At 38.0% G+C, this 17,358-nt stretch overlaps 1 protein-coding gene and 2 non-coding genes across 3 annotated transcripts in view; 2 read left to right on the top strand and 1 right to left on the bottom strand.

Moving 5' to 3' along the window:
• Nucleotides 1–7,954: 7,954 nt before the first annotated feature.
• LOC149414197 (5S ribosomal RNA) lies at nucleotides 7,955–8,073 on the top strand. Its single transcript, XR_016304174.1, has one exon. It is a non-coding gene; the product is annotated as a 5S ribosomal RNA (ribosomal RNA).
• Nucleotides 8,074–8,395: 322 nt separating this feature from the next.
• LOC149414196 (5S ribosomal RNA) lies at nucleotides 8,396–8,514 on the top strand. Its single transcript, XR_016304167.1, has one exon. It is a non-coding gene; the product is annotated as a 5S ribosomal RNA (ribosomal RNA).
• A 1,625-nt stretch (nucleotides 8,515–10,139) lies between these two features.
• The window catches only part of mahj (LisH and WD40 domain-containing protein mahjong), a 70,610-nt gene continuing 63,391 nt past the window's right edge, over nucleotides 10,140–17,358 (bottom strand). The window contains exons 27-29 of the mRNA XM_089643655.1: nucleotides 16,444–16,601; nucleotides 13,947–14,016; nucleotides 10,140–10,826 (exon numbers count right to left, since the gene is read on the bottom strand). Of these exons, the coding sequence (XP_089499781.1) occupies nucleotides 10,426–10,826; nucleotides 13,947–14,016; nucleotides 16,444–16,601 (629 nt within the window). The 3' untranslated portion in view covers nucleotides 10,140–10,425. The remainder of the gene's footprint in view (nucleotides 10,827–13,946; nucleotides 14,017–16,443; nucleotides 16,602–17,358) is intronic.

The raw sequence follows: 17,358 nt of genomic DNA, 5'->3' as shown, positions 1-17,358 counted from the left end.
AGATGTGACCCCTGTGGGACTCCGGTGAAGATTTCAAAGTGATGTGAAAAATGTGAATTGATTTTTACTGATATTTTTCTTTTGTGAAGATAGCTTTCGAACCATCTTAAAATATGCCCAGTTATACCTAGGGATCTTAGTTTGTTTAAAAGAATTTTATGTGAGACTTTGTCGAAAGCCTTACTAAAGTCTGTGTACACTACGTCTGTTTGAAGACGATTGTTCATGGAATTAGTTATATATTCCTGATATATCATTAAGTTTGTTAGAGTAGATCTTTTTGCTATGAAACCGTGTTGTCGATGTGAAATTACTTTATTGATTTCAGGCGAGAGTTTAGAGAGCAGGACAGATTCAAGTATTTTCGGGATTGACGACTGGATACAGATAGGTCTATAGTTTGATATATCAGATTTATCACCTTTCTTGAATATTGGAGACAGAAAGCTTGTTTTCCATTTTATCGGAAAAATGCCAGTTTTTATGGACAAATTAAAAAGTTTAGTTAGAGGATAAGTCAATACTGATGAGCATTTCGATAAGAAGATTGGTGATTTAGATAAATTGAAGCTTTTCCTATCGCTTCGCTTGAGTAGAATACAAATAAAATAATAAATTACTCAATTAAAAATATAAATGTCAACTATTAAAAAATATTTTTTTTCAATAGAAATGTATGAACGCATAAAGGAAATAATTTTACAAAAATACAGTATTATAGCTAAGATTATCTGTGACAGTTTCACTTGATTAATTTTTTGCTTTCTTATAAAAAAATTTTACAAAATAAAAAAAACAGTTTTTTGCTTGAAATCGAATGTTTCTAAACTCCGTTAGTCAAGCGATTTAAATGCCTATTACCTACAGTATAAGGTATAGCAAGAATATACACATTTTTGGCTTGTAGCTTCCTCTTAATTCGATAATCCATTTTTCTAGAATGACGCATGGGCAAACTTCACAATTGCGATCTGACAGATTGTATGTACTACGATGTACCGATTACTGGTGATAACTACCCGACTATTTGGCCAAATAACGCAAAGAAAACCCAACGATTCAATTTTTTAAATGCATTTAAGCGTTTTCTATCCAGACGCGGACCGGTTTCGTGTATGTACAGTGACAATGCGACAAGTTCAACTAAAGAAGTTCTTCGCAATGAATTTAACATTCGGAGAATTGAATGGAAGACGATTCCACCCCGCGCTCCTCACTTTGGAGGATTATGGGAGTCAAATATTAAATGCATTAAATCGCATCTGTATAGGGTTGTGGGTACTCAACTTTTATGTTATGAAGCTTCTCACAGTTCTGACACAAATAGAGGCTGTACTTAATTCACGGCCATTATGTTTATTAAGCAGTTCTCATTATCCAGAAGCTCTTACTCCGGCTCATTTTCTGATGTCTACCCCGATTCAGCATCTACCTGCTTATGATTTGACTAATGAACGCATTAGTCTACTGAAAAGGAAAGAGCTTTTGGACCACCTCGTTCAATCTTATTGGAAGAAGTGGCATATAGAGTATCTTCACTCTCTGCAGATGAGAAAAAATGGAATAGTCCCGCGAATAACATTCTAGTAGGTACCATAGTATTGGTGCATCAAGAGGATGCGCCCCACTTTATTGGCCGGTGGGCGTTTTTGAGGAGGTGTTCCCTGGTAAAGACGGAGTGGTTCGGGTCGCACGCGTAAGGACCCCTTCCGGGAACTTCAAACGACCAGTCGTAAAATTGTGTCCTTTGCCTACACAATAATTATTATTTCTTTATTTCATTATTTTTTTAATTTTCGTTTTAACTTTGTAATATTAATAGCGTATTGATAAGAATATTTATATTTCATCTTACTTTGTTTTACATTTGATTCTTTACTTTATTTGAAAGTACCTATAATTTCGGAAGTTACTTTCAACGCCGGGAGAATGTTCGCGCAATATATAGGGGATTGTTAGGTATGCATCCACAGGCTTAATGGACAAGTGTTATGTCAATACAAAATCCTGCAAATGTCCTACCTACCCTTTTACCCATCCCAAAATGTCACCATATTAAAATGATTGTTGCGACACATGTAAAATCGGACAAGTAGTGTCAATTGCTCATCAGAGTTCGTAGTGATAACTAATATCAGACAGGGCGATTATATATTTGTGAAGTGAAATTATCCAAAACTCGTTCCTGGACATTACTTGGGGGAAGAACACACTCAACACAGCAGTATTCTATCTCTATATAAATATATATACCAGTTTTCCTTAATAAATTTAAAAAATATATTTATCTAGTAGACGAATTTCATTACCCTCATAGGAAATCCACACTCAACACACTTTAGAATTTCATTACCCTCATTGGAAATCCACACTCAGCACACTTTAGAATTTCATTACCCTCATTGAAAATCCACACTCAGCACATTTTAGAATTTCATTACCCTCATTGGAAATCCACACTCAGCACACTCTAGAATTTCATTACCCATGATAGAAATCCACTCAGCACACTTTGATAAGTTGACCACCATCTTTTTAAGCGTATTTTCAGATATGTATATCTATTCGAATTTAGATTTTATTTTCTTGATTGAATGAATGAAGTGGAAATTAGCCCACTTGCCTACATCCGATCAAGGTGACACTCAGCAGATAGACTTTTTGTCGATGACAATGCATTCTACCAACTTTTGATGGCGCATATGCACACACACGCATTTTTGTGAAATTGGATGACATTATATTTAATAAATAAAAATTTACCTGTTACCTATTTTTTTATGTGAACTTCACACACATATCCCAACTGCTCCCAACCATCTGGAGCCAGTGCAGAGATGTGCAAAATGGGTACCCAAAACCATTTGAAATGCAAAATGGAAATGGGTCAAAGCTTTTCCATTTGAAAATGCAAAATGCAAAATGGTTTTTAGAAAGGCATTTCAAATGCAAAATGCAAAATACCTATTTTCAAAATACATTGAAAATGCAAAATGGTTTCTCGGGTCAAACAATTAAAATAATTATAGAATTTTCAACCAATTTTGTCATTTAATAATGGACATCAATGTAGAACAAACATATTACATGATGGTAAACGACTACAGATTATGAAACCACAAAAAATTTGGGAAGGGAGCAACTTGACAAATGTAAATTATCTCTCATAGCGAGGTTGAGGACTGACTGATATTTGGGGCTTATGAAAAAAAGATGAGTGGAGATAGTAGGAAGAATGTTGCAAAAAAGCATTTAAAATGGAAAATGCATTGAGAAAAGCATTTAAAATGCAAAATGCAAAATGGTTTTTAGAAAAGCATTTAAAATGCAAAATGGAAAATACCCATTTTGAATTTTGTATTTCCATTTGAAATGGATTTATTTGAAATAAAGCACATCTCTGAGCCAGTGGTACTATGGTATCCCCAATCGGGGTATGTTGTAGGGCTGAAAACAGTGGGTAGGGGAAGGGGAAGAGAAAGGTGGGCGGTTTAAGCCATTTCACGTAATGTTTCAATTTTGAACGATGGTCTTACTGAAAGTTTCTTCCAATCTGGAAAGTGCCGTAAAAAATATACTATTAATTATTTTAAATTGTGAAAGAACACAATTTGCCGGGATTTGAAGCCGCAACCCCTGGATTGCTAGTCAAGAGCCTTACCCCTCGCCCACGAAGGCTGTCCGAACAAACTGGCATCCTGAACCTAAAAGTGCCACTCATACATCGACCTCATCCCGACGAAGTCCTGGATTGCAATTAAAGGAAAGGATGCTTTGTTTGTCCTTCTTGCAAAGCGTGTCCATCCAGACCTGCTGCTGCTGACCTGAGTCTGGTCAACTTAAGAGTACCTACTCAACACACTAGGCATAAGGACCTATTTTAATGTCACCATTCACAAACAAATTATGCAGCAAATTCGCCAATTCCTTGCCTACATAGTTTAGCAAATGAAAATAACAACGATATACTTTGTTAATGCTTTCGATCGCATAATAAACTCAATTCTTTTGAAAAAGCTGGACCTACTTGCAGTGGCAGCTCGTGAATTTTGGGTGTAGTAGAATGCTAATATTACAAAAAATGGCATTATTGATGTTGCTGTAGCCGAAAATGTATTTTTATTTTATTCGAAAATTCGGTTTTTTGTATGAAGATTTGTCAGGAAATCCGTGAAAAAATCGAATTTTCGAAAATAAAAAAAACCATTTTGGATTAAACAACATCAATAAGGTCGAATTTTTAAAACTTATCACTCCCATCACACTCTAAAGTAACCCACTCCCTACTTGGTATATATGGTGACCTGTTTAGATGGATTAAATTTTACATTAGTACCCGTTATCAGGTAATCTTAATCAACGGTGTCGTCTTAAAATCTATCGAGGTAAAAACTGGTGTCCCCCAAGGGTCCCACCTAGGTATTCCGGTCACTCGAGCATCGTTAGGGTACAAAATTAAACTGAGTTTGAGTTTTGTACCCTGACGATGCTCGAGTGAAGCGAAACCGGTCGGTCTTAAAATTAATAAAAATTCGTGGTTTTAAACAAAAAATATTGTTTTATTTCATTAAAATGTTAAACCACAAAGTGATTGCTTTCTACGAAAATATAAGATATTATTTCTGATAATTTCAGTTTGTGATAATTATTGTTATTTTATCCAATTGTAAACCACTGTAATGTAAGAAATTATTTTTGCAACTATTGTAAAAACTTGTAAACATTTCAATGTACCCAAATGTAAAAGCCCCGTGGGAGTATAAAAAGAGAAAATAAGTGTGAATGCGGAAGAAGTCGGAGATGCCCAAGAAAGACATTAGCAATAGCTAATATGCCCACTATATATGTCCAAAAGTATGTAAATAAAAATATCAGATAACAATGCCTATCTCGCCACCCAAGCAGGACTGACATAAAATGTTAAAATACCCTTCTCTTAGTCTTGTCTGCGCAGCCTTCATCGGAGCATCTTCCATTGTAATACCTACCTGACACCTGTGCTCTAAAACCGCCTGTTAAGAAAGGGGAATAAAACGGTCCACCCGTTTCTGCACAGTCAGAGTTTTCTCCGGACCAGAGGTGGCTGCCAAAATACCAAAAAACTGTGGGGCGCACTTGAGATTGCAGGGTCAGCATTTGTGTACTATTAAAGTATCTGTGGGCACTGTACAGTACGCCCAGCTTCTGTGAGGGTAACTTGACTCTTGCTTCGATGGAGCCTCCGTGCCTGAGCTGGTCACTTAGAGTTACACCAAGCATATCAATTGAAGGCTTGTTGGGAAGATTGCTTCCGTTGAAGGAGACTAGATTGTCATTGGATCCCTTTTAGACGTGATTGGGTCTTTGAAACATTAAATTCGCCTAAGTTATTCTTACCCCTCTAGGGAACCCTCTCGAGGTAACCGCCCATTCTCTGCTTTAAAACCCTCCGAGCTGTTGGAGTTTGTATATCCTTTGGGGGACAAACCAAAATCTATGTCGTGGCGAAAATTTTTCATCAGCACTCCAAGAGTTAAAGAACGATTTTAGACGCAACTTAGAAAGTTTTTGGTTATTTTTTTACATAGTCAACACCTGACTAGAGGCCCAACTGCTCCCAACCGTCCCCAATTGAGGTATGATGTGAGGCTGAAGGTTATGGGAAGGAGATGGGGAAGAGGAAGGTGGGGGAGAACCTAGCTATTCAGATCTGGTCACCAAACACGGCTAAAAGCCATGTCAAGCAAAGTTTCCATTCTGAATGGTGGTCTTACACCAGGGCGATACTGAGAGTATCTTCCACTCTGGAACGTGTGTTATGAAAATAACATACGATTATTACTCTAAGTAGGAACCTGTCAAATCTGTGATTTATCTTGTCTATTGTTTATGCTCTGGCAACTTAGAACTTTAACAGGAAGTGAGAAAAAATTCAAGATGGTGGCACTTCCCGGCCGGTGACAAGAGAGACAGGCTGTCCGGTCGGGGGGTCAATTATTATTTCTGGAGGTCTGAGGCTCTAATCGAAAGTTATTTCATGGATTTGCGATTAATACCGAAATGTTCAGTTTGTGCTTCGAGATTAGAAGTCTAGTCATATTTCCCGCGAGTGGAATTCGCCCCGGGTGGCGTGAATAATGAAAACGTTTTTACCATGTGTGGCCGTGGGGGTAATCATAGTTTATCCAAGCGATCGGTGATTATTTCTGCCGATAAACTGTTTTCGCCGTGTGCATTTTGATTCAGAGCATTATTAAGTTCCACCTTGCCTCGTGGAAGGGCAACTTACGGATTAACCGTCTACTCAGGGCTGGACCACACTGGGCCGTAGGCCAGCCACATTCTGATGCCGTCTACTCCTCTTGGCTGGACCTCACATCTGATGCCGTCGTCTACTACCTACATGGCTGAACCTCACATCTGATGCCGTCGTCTACTACCTACATGGCCGGACCTCGCGAGGCCGTTGGCCAGCCACATTCTGATGCCGTCTACTCCTACTGGCTGGACCACACTGGGCCGTCGGCCAGCCACATCCTGATGCTGCCGTCCTCTAGCTACATGGCTGATTCATCTACTCCGCCATTCGCGGCACTCAGTGTTCGTTCCTCATAACTAAATACGTTCTTATTATTTTAGACAGGGTAGATAGATTCTACGTTCTGGTCGATGGGGGTAAGTTTTCACCTTTTTTGTATTTCTCTGTGAAATTTATCAAATATAATTTGTTACGGCCAGTCCAAAGTTTATCCAGATTACTTTCATTCTACAACCTTGCAACTTCCTTTCAAACATCATGTAGATGGGATATATTTTTCCCCGCCCTGAATGGAGAATTATGCTCTACCGTCGGTAGGTCGGTTTGGCGAGCTCTTTTCCAGTTCAACCACTGGAAGGGACTCTGGCGCGTTGGCCTTCAAAGACCAACAAAGTCAAACTTGGCCACCCACTATTCAATCATAATAACAGTCAATAATGTACTTAGAAAAACCACACACAATAACAGCCTATTAACACATCTGTGGGCTAAGTAAGTATCTTAACATTGTGTCAAATACATATTCATAACACGTGCCACAAGTATACTATATATTATTTTAAACGATTCCTTTCGGCATATATTTATATAGTAGGTTGGACAAAATGCCTTCCTTTAATGGCGTATATTTATTTAGTAGGTTGGACAAAATGCCTTCCTTTAATGGCGTATATTTATATAGTAGGTTGGACAAAATGCCTTCCTTTAATGGCGCATATTTATATAGTAGGTTGGACAAAATGCCTTCCTTTAATGGCGTATATTTATATAGTAGGTTGGACAAAATGCCTTCCTTTAATGGCGCATATTTATATAGTAGGTCGGACAAAATGCCTTCCTTTGATTAATCGATTTCTTTAATGGCATATATTTATATAGTAGGTTGGACAAAATGCCTTAGTTTAATGACGTATATTTATATATGTAGTAGGTCGACAAAATGCCTTCCTTTGATTAATAAATTCCTTTAATGGCATATATTTATATAGTAGGTTGGACAAAATGCCTTCCTTTGATTAATCGATTCCTTTAATGGCATATATTTTATAATTTGAAACACAAATAAAAAAAATGGGTGTGTCAAGCCTACGCAAGACAGAAGTGAAACTTCTAGTATTCTTCTCTCTCTCTCTTTTCATTTCATTCTCTCTTTTTTTCTGTCTATTGACATATTTATAAGTAGCATGTGATAAAAAAAATTAAAAGTTATAAAAAAAGAAAAAAAAAATTAGTTAAAGCGGGGATCGAACCTCGGTTCTTCACGACCACAGTCGTGCGCTCTGCCTGTAGACAGCGAAGATGAGTTAGGAGAGTGAGTTAAACTAGGTATATAATATTTACACCTTGCTAATGTTTTCAGTATTATTAGGGCTTTTTTATACTAATTTTCATATATTTATTGGCAGGTAGAGTAGAAATTAATATTGTTTAGCGTTTGCCAACGACCATACCATGTTGAACACACCGGTTCTCGTCCGATCACCGAAGTTAAGCAACATTGGGCGCGGTCAGTACTTGGATGGGTGACCGCTTGGGAACACCGCGTGCCGTTGGCCTATTTTTTATTTTAATTTCATGTTTTTTTTATTTTTTTATCATTACTATAATTAATAATATCATAAAATTCTTTAACTTTTCAAGTATGCTACAGGCCTAAAATATTACTTAGTGGATTGATATTATGGTCAACCATTGAAAAAAAAAATTCCTACAAACTTATTAATGTAATTACGATCTTTTTCAAGCGCGTATGTAATGATTATTTTTATCAACCTCGCACACACCTTGCTAATTTTTTCAATATTATTAGGGCTTTTTTATACTAATTTTCATATATTTATTGGCAGGTAGAATAGAAATTAATATTGTTTAACTTTTGCCAACGACCATACCATTTTGAACACACCGGTTCTCGTCCGATCACCGAAGTTAAGCAACATTGGGCGCGGTCAGTACTTGGATGGGTGACCGCTTGGGAACACCGCGTGCCGTTGGCCCATTTTTTATTTTAATTTTATGTTTTTTTTCATTTTTTTATCGTTAACATCATAAAAAATTTTATATCATTCTTTAACTTTTCAATTATGCTACAGGCCTAAAATATTACTTAGTGGATTGATATTATGGTCAACCATTAAAAAAAAAAAATTCCTTAAAAACAAAAAAATAATATTCCATGGCCGAGAATCGAACTCGGATCAACTGCTTCGAAAGCAACTATGCTGACCATTACACCACCAACGCCAGTTGTCGAGATGAGCTAAGAAGCATTTATATTTTACTTCAAAACTTTTACTACATCAAATGAACTTTAATCGGTCCCGCATTTTCGTTTCGGTCATGAGTTGGTTTTACTCCTCGAAATTGCATGACGCGCGTAAAGAAGTTTCACTTCAATAAAGTAGCATCCATCAGTATTGGACTACTACACCATCTGATTAATAAATTAATTATTCAGTTTGGTATTATGGGCTCAAAACAAAGCTTTGTATGAAAAAGTCTGCGCAGTCGGTAGGGAATCCACATAAACCGAGAGCGCTCCATTGTTGCGTACTTCAAGTGCACAGCTTCTCACTGCGCTCGCTGAAAGCAGGCTCTCTGGATCTGCTGCTTAGTACTACTGTAACCCTCGTATGATCTCACAGAAATCCCCTTACTGTTGTGATGACAAATCTAAAAGTCTGCGCAGTCGGTAGGGAATCCACATAAACCGAGAGCGCTCCATTGTTGCGTACTTTCAGTGCACAGCTTCTCACTGCGCTCGCTGAAAGCAGGCTCTCTGGATCTGCTGCTTAGTACTACTGTAACCCTCATATGATCTCGCAGAAATCCCCTTACTGTTGTGATGACAAATATAATCTAACGGTGTTAGATAGAGGAAACACCACGCTTTATATTCAAATCTAAAAGTCTGCGCAGTCGGTAGGGAATCCACATAAACCGAGAGCGCTCCATTGTTGCGTACTTCCAGTGCACAGCTTCTCACTGCGCTCGCTGAAAGCAGGCTCTCTGGATCTGCTGCTTAGTACTACTGTAACCCTCGTATGATCTCACAGAAATCCCCTTACTGTTGTGATGACAAATATAATCTAACGGTGTTAGATAGAGAAAACACCACGCTTTATATTCAAATCTAAAAGTTAACCACAGTAGAATTGAAATGAGCACCTTTATGAAACCAAAGGTTCTGACCGCAATTTGAAAAACAAAACTTATGAGCAATAAAGTGAGGTGACATTATGGTTCATATTACATTTGTCTAATAAAATATCAGTAATTTTAGTTACAACAAACGTAATGTGAATCATTTGTATTATGAGAAGCCTTATAGTACATTTGTCTATCGAAATGTGTTGTTTCTAAATACTCCGACTTTCTGACAGATTACTCTGATCTTCTCACAGAATACTCTGATCTTCTGTCAGAATACTCTGATCTTCTGTCAGAATACTCTGATCTTCTGTCAGAATACTCTGATCTTCTGTCAGAATACTCTGACCTTCTGACAGAATACTCTGATCTTCTGTCAGAATACTCTGATCTTCTGACAGAATAGAATTCTGAGGAGTTGAAGTTTGAAAAGAGGTACACAGACACAGTTTGAAATTAAAAAGAACCACAATTGTTGAAAAACTGTCTTTAAAACAATATATTATAAATCAATTGCACTTGGCTATTCAATACATCTTTGTACAACAATAATTACTTTTATTATCATAACAGAAAGGCAAATAAGTGGTAAATCCAGACCGCAGAATCATTATTTATTTATTAATCCCTCCTTTCCATTTCATGCATACTGTCAAATCATTTGAGGATATGATTTGATAGTAGAGTTAGAAATAGGTTTTCTATGATAAAACCTTTTATAATGATTCTGAATTTGGTTACACCTTGAGAACATTACTTCAATCCGTGTCGGGGAAGACAAAGTGGGCAAGGTGATCGCTGTCTTCGTTAGCCTCGTCGTGGTCATTGGCCTCGTCGTTGTCATTTGCCTCGTCGTTATCGTTTGCCTCGTCGTTATCATTAGCCTCGTCTTGGTCGTGGTTGTTGGGCTCGCTGCGGCGGCGGCGGCCCCGGCGCCTGGCGGCCCTCCGACCTGTGGCCATGGCCCGGAAGCCCCTCTGGCGCAAAATGGGCGGCAGCCAGTTGCGGTCGTCTTCGCCGTCAGCCGAGTCCGGGCTGCTGCTCGAGCTGCCGTCGCTGGCGTTGCCGTCCGAGTGGCTCGCAGCGCCCGCCTCATCGGTGGATGCATCCCCGTCCGCCACCAGCTCCGCAAGAGCGTCACCGTCAAACACCACCGAACCTGCAATAAGTTTAAAGATTAGATTCCACAAAGATTGCTAAATAATAATGTTAATAAATTTCAGTCCACAAGATGTGGCTACTGGCGTCAAATCTCTTTTATTTAATACCTCCAGCTTTTTAGGTTCATATATGACCGGGCATCTTTTTTTACTGTTTTTCTATGATGCGGAAATACATAATTTTTTCGATGTTAGAAAGAGAAATAATAATTATTTCCAGTTTGCCTCAAATATTTAGACTGGATGCCATTAATAAAATTTTAAAAATAGCCAAAGATTGAAAATAATTTCTTATTTTTTATTACATGAAAGAGATAAAAAGTGAAGTTACAAATTCCCTGAACAAAATGAATGTGTTTTCGAAAGATCGAGTTCTCTCTATTTTTCTACGTTTGGAGCATAGACATATGAATATTAGTAGACCTGCCCTAAGTGATTAAAAGCGTATTATCCCCACTCCCCATACCGGTTCCATTGAGCCGGCTGGGCTCGCATATGGCCTCAAGTGAAATTTGAAAACGTGACGTCATCATTCTTGTGCGAACTATGGTCGAGGCATCATCGGTTCATTTTACGAAATAACACGGCAAAATGTTGACTTGTACTATGAAAACTTGTAAAAATAGATGTGAAAAAGAGAATAAACCCAATTGTCGTATTACATTCTATAAGTAAGCATTATTTTGCTTTATTTTAATCACACCGTATTATATGAATCAGTTTTAGAAACATATACAGTAGAACCCCGTTAATTCGAACCCCGATAATTCGAAAAAACGCGTAATTCGAAATTTTCGCCAAAAAAATTTCCGCTGAAAAATTTTTTCATACAAATTTTTTTTTAATTCGAAATTCGTTAATTCGTAATTCGAAATTTATTTTTGTCCGCGCGCGAAAATTTGTTCGTGTAATTCGAAAAAATTTGATTTTTGCAAAAATAAATCATAATATTTAGTAAATCTGAATCTAAAAGTCAGCCGTGGCGGTAAAACGCCGAAAAATGTATTTATACGTCGTCCTAATTAGTATTATTATTTTGTAAATCTGAATCGATTTACACTGGAATGTCGTACTTTTTCAAATTTATTTCGAATATCCGAGTTTGAAGGGCCGAGAAAATACGTTTTACGCGGATATATGTCGTAGTTTTACGAGTTTACACCAAATATCTGAATTTAAAGGGTCGGCCGCGACGAAACTCAACCGCGAAATTTCGATTTACGCGTAAATGTATCATATATTTACGAATTTATTTCGAATATTTGAATTTAAATGGCCCGCTGCGACGGAAATCGGCCGTGAAATCTCGATTTACGCGTAAATATATCGTATTTTTACGAATTTATTTCGAATATCTGAATTTTAAAGGGCCCGCCGCAACGGAAATCACGCGATATTTCAATTTAAGCGGAAATATATCGTATTTTTACTAATTGTACTTCGAATATCCGAGTTAAAAAAATACGGCGCGACGGAAATCGGCCGAAAAATTTCGATTCACGCCGAAATATGACATATTTTTACGAATTTACTTCAAATATCTGAACTTAAAAGGCCGGCCGCGACGAAAAACTGCCGATAAAATTCGATTTACGCGAAAATATATCATATTTGTACGAATTTACATCAAATATCTGAATTTAAAGGGTCGGCCGCGACGGAATACGGCCGCGAATTCTCGTTTTACGCGGAAATATATCGTATTTTTGCGAATTTATTTCGAATATCCGAATTTAAAGAGCCGGCCGCGGCAGAATACGGCCGCGAATTCTCGTTTTACGCGGAAATATATCGTATTTTTACGAATTTAAATTCATATATTTGAAATAAAAGGCCGGCCGCGACGGAAAATTACCGCGAAATCTCGATTTACGCTGAAATATATCGTATTTTTACGAATATCTCAATTTAAAGGGTAGGCTGCGACCGAAATCGGCAGCGAAATCTCGATTTACGCGTAAATATATAGCATTTTTACGAATTTATTGCGAATTTCTGAATTTAAAGGGCCCGCCGCGACGGTAATCGGCCGCGAAAATAAAGAAATAATTGGTATTAATACGAATTTACAACTAAAATACCATCCGGATTTGAAGAGGCGGCCGAGAAAATCGATTTTCGGCGTATTTTTTTAATTTTTTTTTTCATAAAATTTCGAATTACGTGGGAATTCGTTAATTCGAAATTTGATTTTTGATGTCCCGTGGATTTCGAATTAACGAGGTTCTACTGTACTATCACATCACAATGTAGCGATTCTCAAGTGTGCTCATCGTTGTTTACTGGGGTAAGTAAATTATGAGACATTTGTAAAAGTGTCTTAACTAAATACTCTGAAACTAACTACGACTCTGAAAATAGAAGCTGCCTTACTTTGCCGAATTTGGACTTCGCAAATTAGTTCATAACGTGGCGAGTAATTTGCGCTCCCATGTAGAAATGTCTATTCATTCAAAAGCAGATTTTACTTTTAAGAACTAAATGGTGATATTATAATGCGAGATGCCTATTTACCTTCAGATTGATTTATTGACGAATCACAGTCAGCCTTACTCCCTTCGTTCTTCAACAGATGATTTTACCCCTCGCCATTATCTTCTCGTCTATTAATTCCTATGTCTGTGGTTTGGAGTACAAAATGTGGATTTTGACAACACTTGTCACGTTACAATTTTATTATTTAGAATTAGTAAAGTTTATTTTAAATACATAATTAATTTCTAAAACGGTATATGTTTTTAGGAAAAATGAAAACAATAAGATATCATTTGAAATACATAGAAAACATTGCAACTGAACAAGAAGTTAATGGTAAAAAAGCAGGGGAGCTGTATTGCCAGCCGCTTGGGCAGCGTTGCGAGGAGGGTTAAGGTAGCGGCTGTCGTATATGTGTAATATGTCTCTCAACTTTAATAAAACGTTTGGCAAAAAGTCATAATAATCTGGTTTTATTATGTTTATAACCAGTGTGAAAGAAAAACATTTGTTTGTTATATGCTAGAGACCCAGCGTCTCTTACAAAGAGACTTATGGGGTTAAATGAAGGAGCTTGGGTGATCTACGGCAGATATTTAGGTTAAATGTATAATGAATGGAAGTGGAAAAAGAATGTACGTTACCTTCGTTATCGGAACCGGAATCCGACCCTTCGTTGTCTGAATTCCCAACTTCCTCTTCTTCGTCCTCTTCCTGAAACAAACAAAAATTACATCATTAATGTTTGTTCAACACATCCGAGAGGGGAAGGAGAAATGAAGGGGAACTTGCTTAACTAGATTGGCAACCGACTGTCAACTGAGTGGTGACCCTCAAGGATCACTTCTGGGTCCAGGCTATTTATTTTTTACTCACAGATCTGAATACCAATTATTCCGGGATGTTCACATTGATTGAACAATAGATATATGATCCAAATATAAGCCCAATTCGGTCCTATACATACTTCCATTCAAAACTGTTCCACCATGATCACGAAATTCAAATGGGATAGCGATATACAATTTAAGGCAAGCCCAAGAGAGACAGACTTCATGCTAAATGGTCTAGAACTAAAGGGTACTAAGTCAGCGGCACATTTGCTTTCATTCAAATTTATCTGGAAGGCACTTCTAGTTTTCTTCTTTATTCTATGGCCACGACTAACTGCAAAATGACTTAAATTAAATAAATCATTGGACTAAAACTCAATGTTGAAAAATGCATTGTCCTACATATTGGAAAAACTAACCCCAAGCTTGCATACAAACTTACCATCATGTTGTTTCCTCTCGGGGGTAGGCAGAAAGAATTGAACACCAAACAACTCTGTCGTGGCACATTTTATGTGACACCTTACAAGAGCGACACTGTCTGTACACTGTAAAGGTAGGGGAGCTATGTCGCCACCCGGTTGGGCAGCGTTGTAAGGCGGGTTAAGATAGGGGCTGTAGAGTCCCTAATTATATGAAGGAGGAAAAACAGATACCGGTAACTCGTTCCGGTTGAAGAAGCGGCCCGTTCTAATGAAGCCAACATCAACTGTGAACGGGTGTTCCTCTTGTGTACGTAGAGTTTACTTGGACTAGCTGGCTCAATCAGACGGACTGCCCTCCTTTGCACAGAATCAAGTAGGTTTATCAAGTATTGTGGGGCTCCAGCCCAGAGGTGGCCCCCTACGTTGAACGTGCTTGAGATTTGTACAGGTTAAGCAGCAGGTTACTATTGAAGAATCTGCCAGCCCTACACAAGACGCCCAGTTTGTTGTGCTCCAGATTTACTCGGGCTTCAGGCTGATATACTTACTCCAAGCATTTCAATGGACTCTTTATTGGGGAGGGTGCTTCCATCAAATGTATAATACATAACTAAAATGATCCATCTCATCACTAACTATATACTAGACTAAGGGGGTATTTCACTATGTCGGGCTAAATATCTGACTAGCTAGCCGTTGGCTGGCTTTAAAGATCAGAATAACTTCGTTATTCAACGGCGACCGTTTCACCATTGTTGCCGAGCTTCCGGATAGATAACACTCCAAATAGTCTGGCAACATCGCAAAATGTTTGCAGTTACCCCATCTACTAGCACGGCTTTCATGTTTTGCCGCAATGTCTATGGAATGCTAGCGTTACTATCCAGTTTCCCGCCACAGTCCGCACACCGCAAAGTGTGCATTTTTTTGGTTATGTTATGTTGATTATCAGGTCATTTTAGATAGATTCGTGTCGAATTAATACATTGTTTCTTATTTTGAACACAATCAAATAATTCAGGATGGATCATACAAGCATTCAAATTCATTCGAGCTCTTAAAACTCGCGGCCTTCGCATTGCCGCCCTTTCACCTGCTTCTGCCTCCTCGATCTCTTCTATTAAATCAAAAACCTCGGTATCCATAATAATTCGCAACAAAATTCGACTCACTTCTCCGCTGTCAAACTCGGAATCTTTTGACGCCATCTTTGATTCGAGGAACAGCGCCTAACGTGAGGTTCGAGCACTGATTAGTCAAATCGAACTCTAACCCGAGCGTTAGCGTTATTCAGATATAGTGAAAACGAAAAAATGACTAATCCGCGGATTAGTGCTTAGTCAGAACATAATCAGAGATAGTGAAATGCCCCCTAACTATCATCAACCTACGGGTAACGGACTGCATCCACTGGTTCGTCCATCACTAATACAAAACTTCACGAACAATGCACATATATTATTATTTATATTCTGCACAGGCCGCATAATATACAGTACCATGTTTGCCTGGGAAGTCACTTGAGACGAACACTGTTTATTGCTTATTACACAAAATTAGATACGGTTTGCATGCAGAAGACAAAATTGTAATTGGAAATCGAAATGCCATCATCAATTCTAGTATTCAATTTAATAATATATATTTATGTTCTTTAATGAGCGTGTTTAGGAAAGGAAAATCAAATTGGGCAGTACAACAGTACAAGGATTTATTGTTGGGCTGTACAACAGTATAAGGATTTTTATCCATATTTGTGAAATAACACAATATAAATTATATGCCGGGATTTGAACCCGCGACCTCCGCATTCATAGTAGAGGATCTTAAGCACTCGACCAATAAATGAATATATGCTGCCACTGATTGGTTATGGTACTCACCGCCTCGTCGTCCTGGTCCCTGCGCCGTCCCACGTCGTACAGCTTCAGCACGCTCTCCTGCACGGCGTCGTACTCCCCCAGGTTCTCAGCCAGCGCCACCTGCCCGCCCCAGCCAGCCACGCCCAGCGCGCAAATATTGCGCTTCACATCGATCGTGGCTAAAAACAACCAAACACACACACAGACTTTAAGAACGCATATTAAAGTTAAAGGTATTGCAATCTGGACTTATAAGAACACACTTCTCAAACAGAGGCATTGCTTGACTGCTGAATATTTGTTATTCAACTTATATAAAGAATTTTTAAAAAGGTACAATAAGGAGGCAACCGAAGCCAAACAATTACCGGAAGTTTGAAAATATGGCTTATTATAAAATATTGCAAAGAAGTTGAGATTTATGAATGGTTGGATTTTTTAAATAATTTTGTTTTATAAGCCCGTTTAAATTAAGCCAAATTCTGTTGATTAGTAAGAGCTGAGGGAAGTTTATTCCAGATGAGCGGGCCTGTTACACTAAAAGAGCGATCATAGTAAACGGCTCGATTTGACATAGAAAGTTCAATTCAACGATTACAGTAGAATCTCGTTAATTCGAAATCCACGGGACATCAAAAATCAAATTTCAAATTCCCACGTAATTCGAAATTAAATGAAAAAAAAAAATTTAAAAATACGCCGAAAAAAGATTTTCTCGGCAGCCTCTTCAAATCCGGGTGGTATTTTAGGAGTAAATTCGTATTAATACCAATTATTTCTTTATTTTCGCGGCCGATTATCATTGCGGCCGGCCCTTTAAATTCAGATATTCGCAATAAATTCGTAAAAATGCTGTATATTTACGCGTAAATTGAGATTTCGCGGCCGATTTCGGTAACGGCCTACCCTTTAAATTGAGATATTCGTAAAAATACG

This window comes from Hesperophylax consimilis, chromosome 20 (assembly GCF_061612785.1).
Source record: "Hesperophylax consimilis isolate HC1 chromosome 20, BYU_Hcon_1.0, whole genome shotgun sequence".
Taxonomy (NCBI): Eukaryota; Metazoa; Arthropoda; class Insecta; order Trichoptera; family Limnephilidae; genus Hesperophylax; species Hesperophylax consimilis.
Note: the sequence above shows the minus strand (reverse complement) of the source record. Positions and strands in the feature narration are given on the sequence as shown.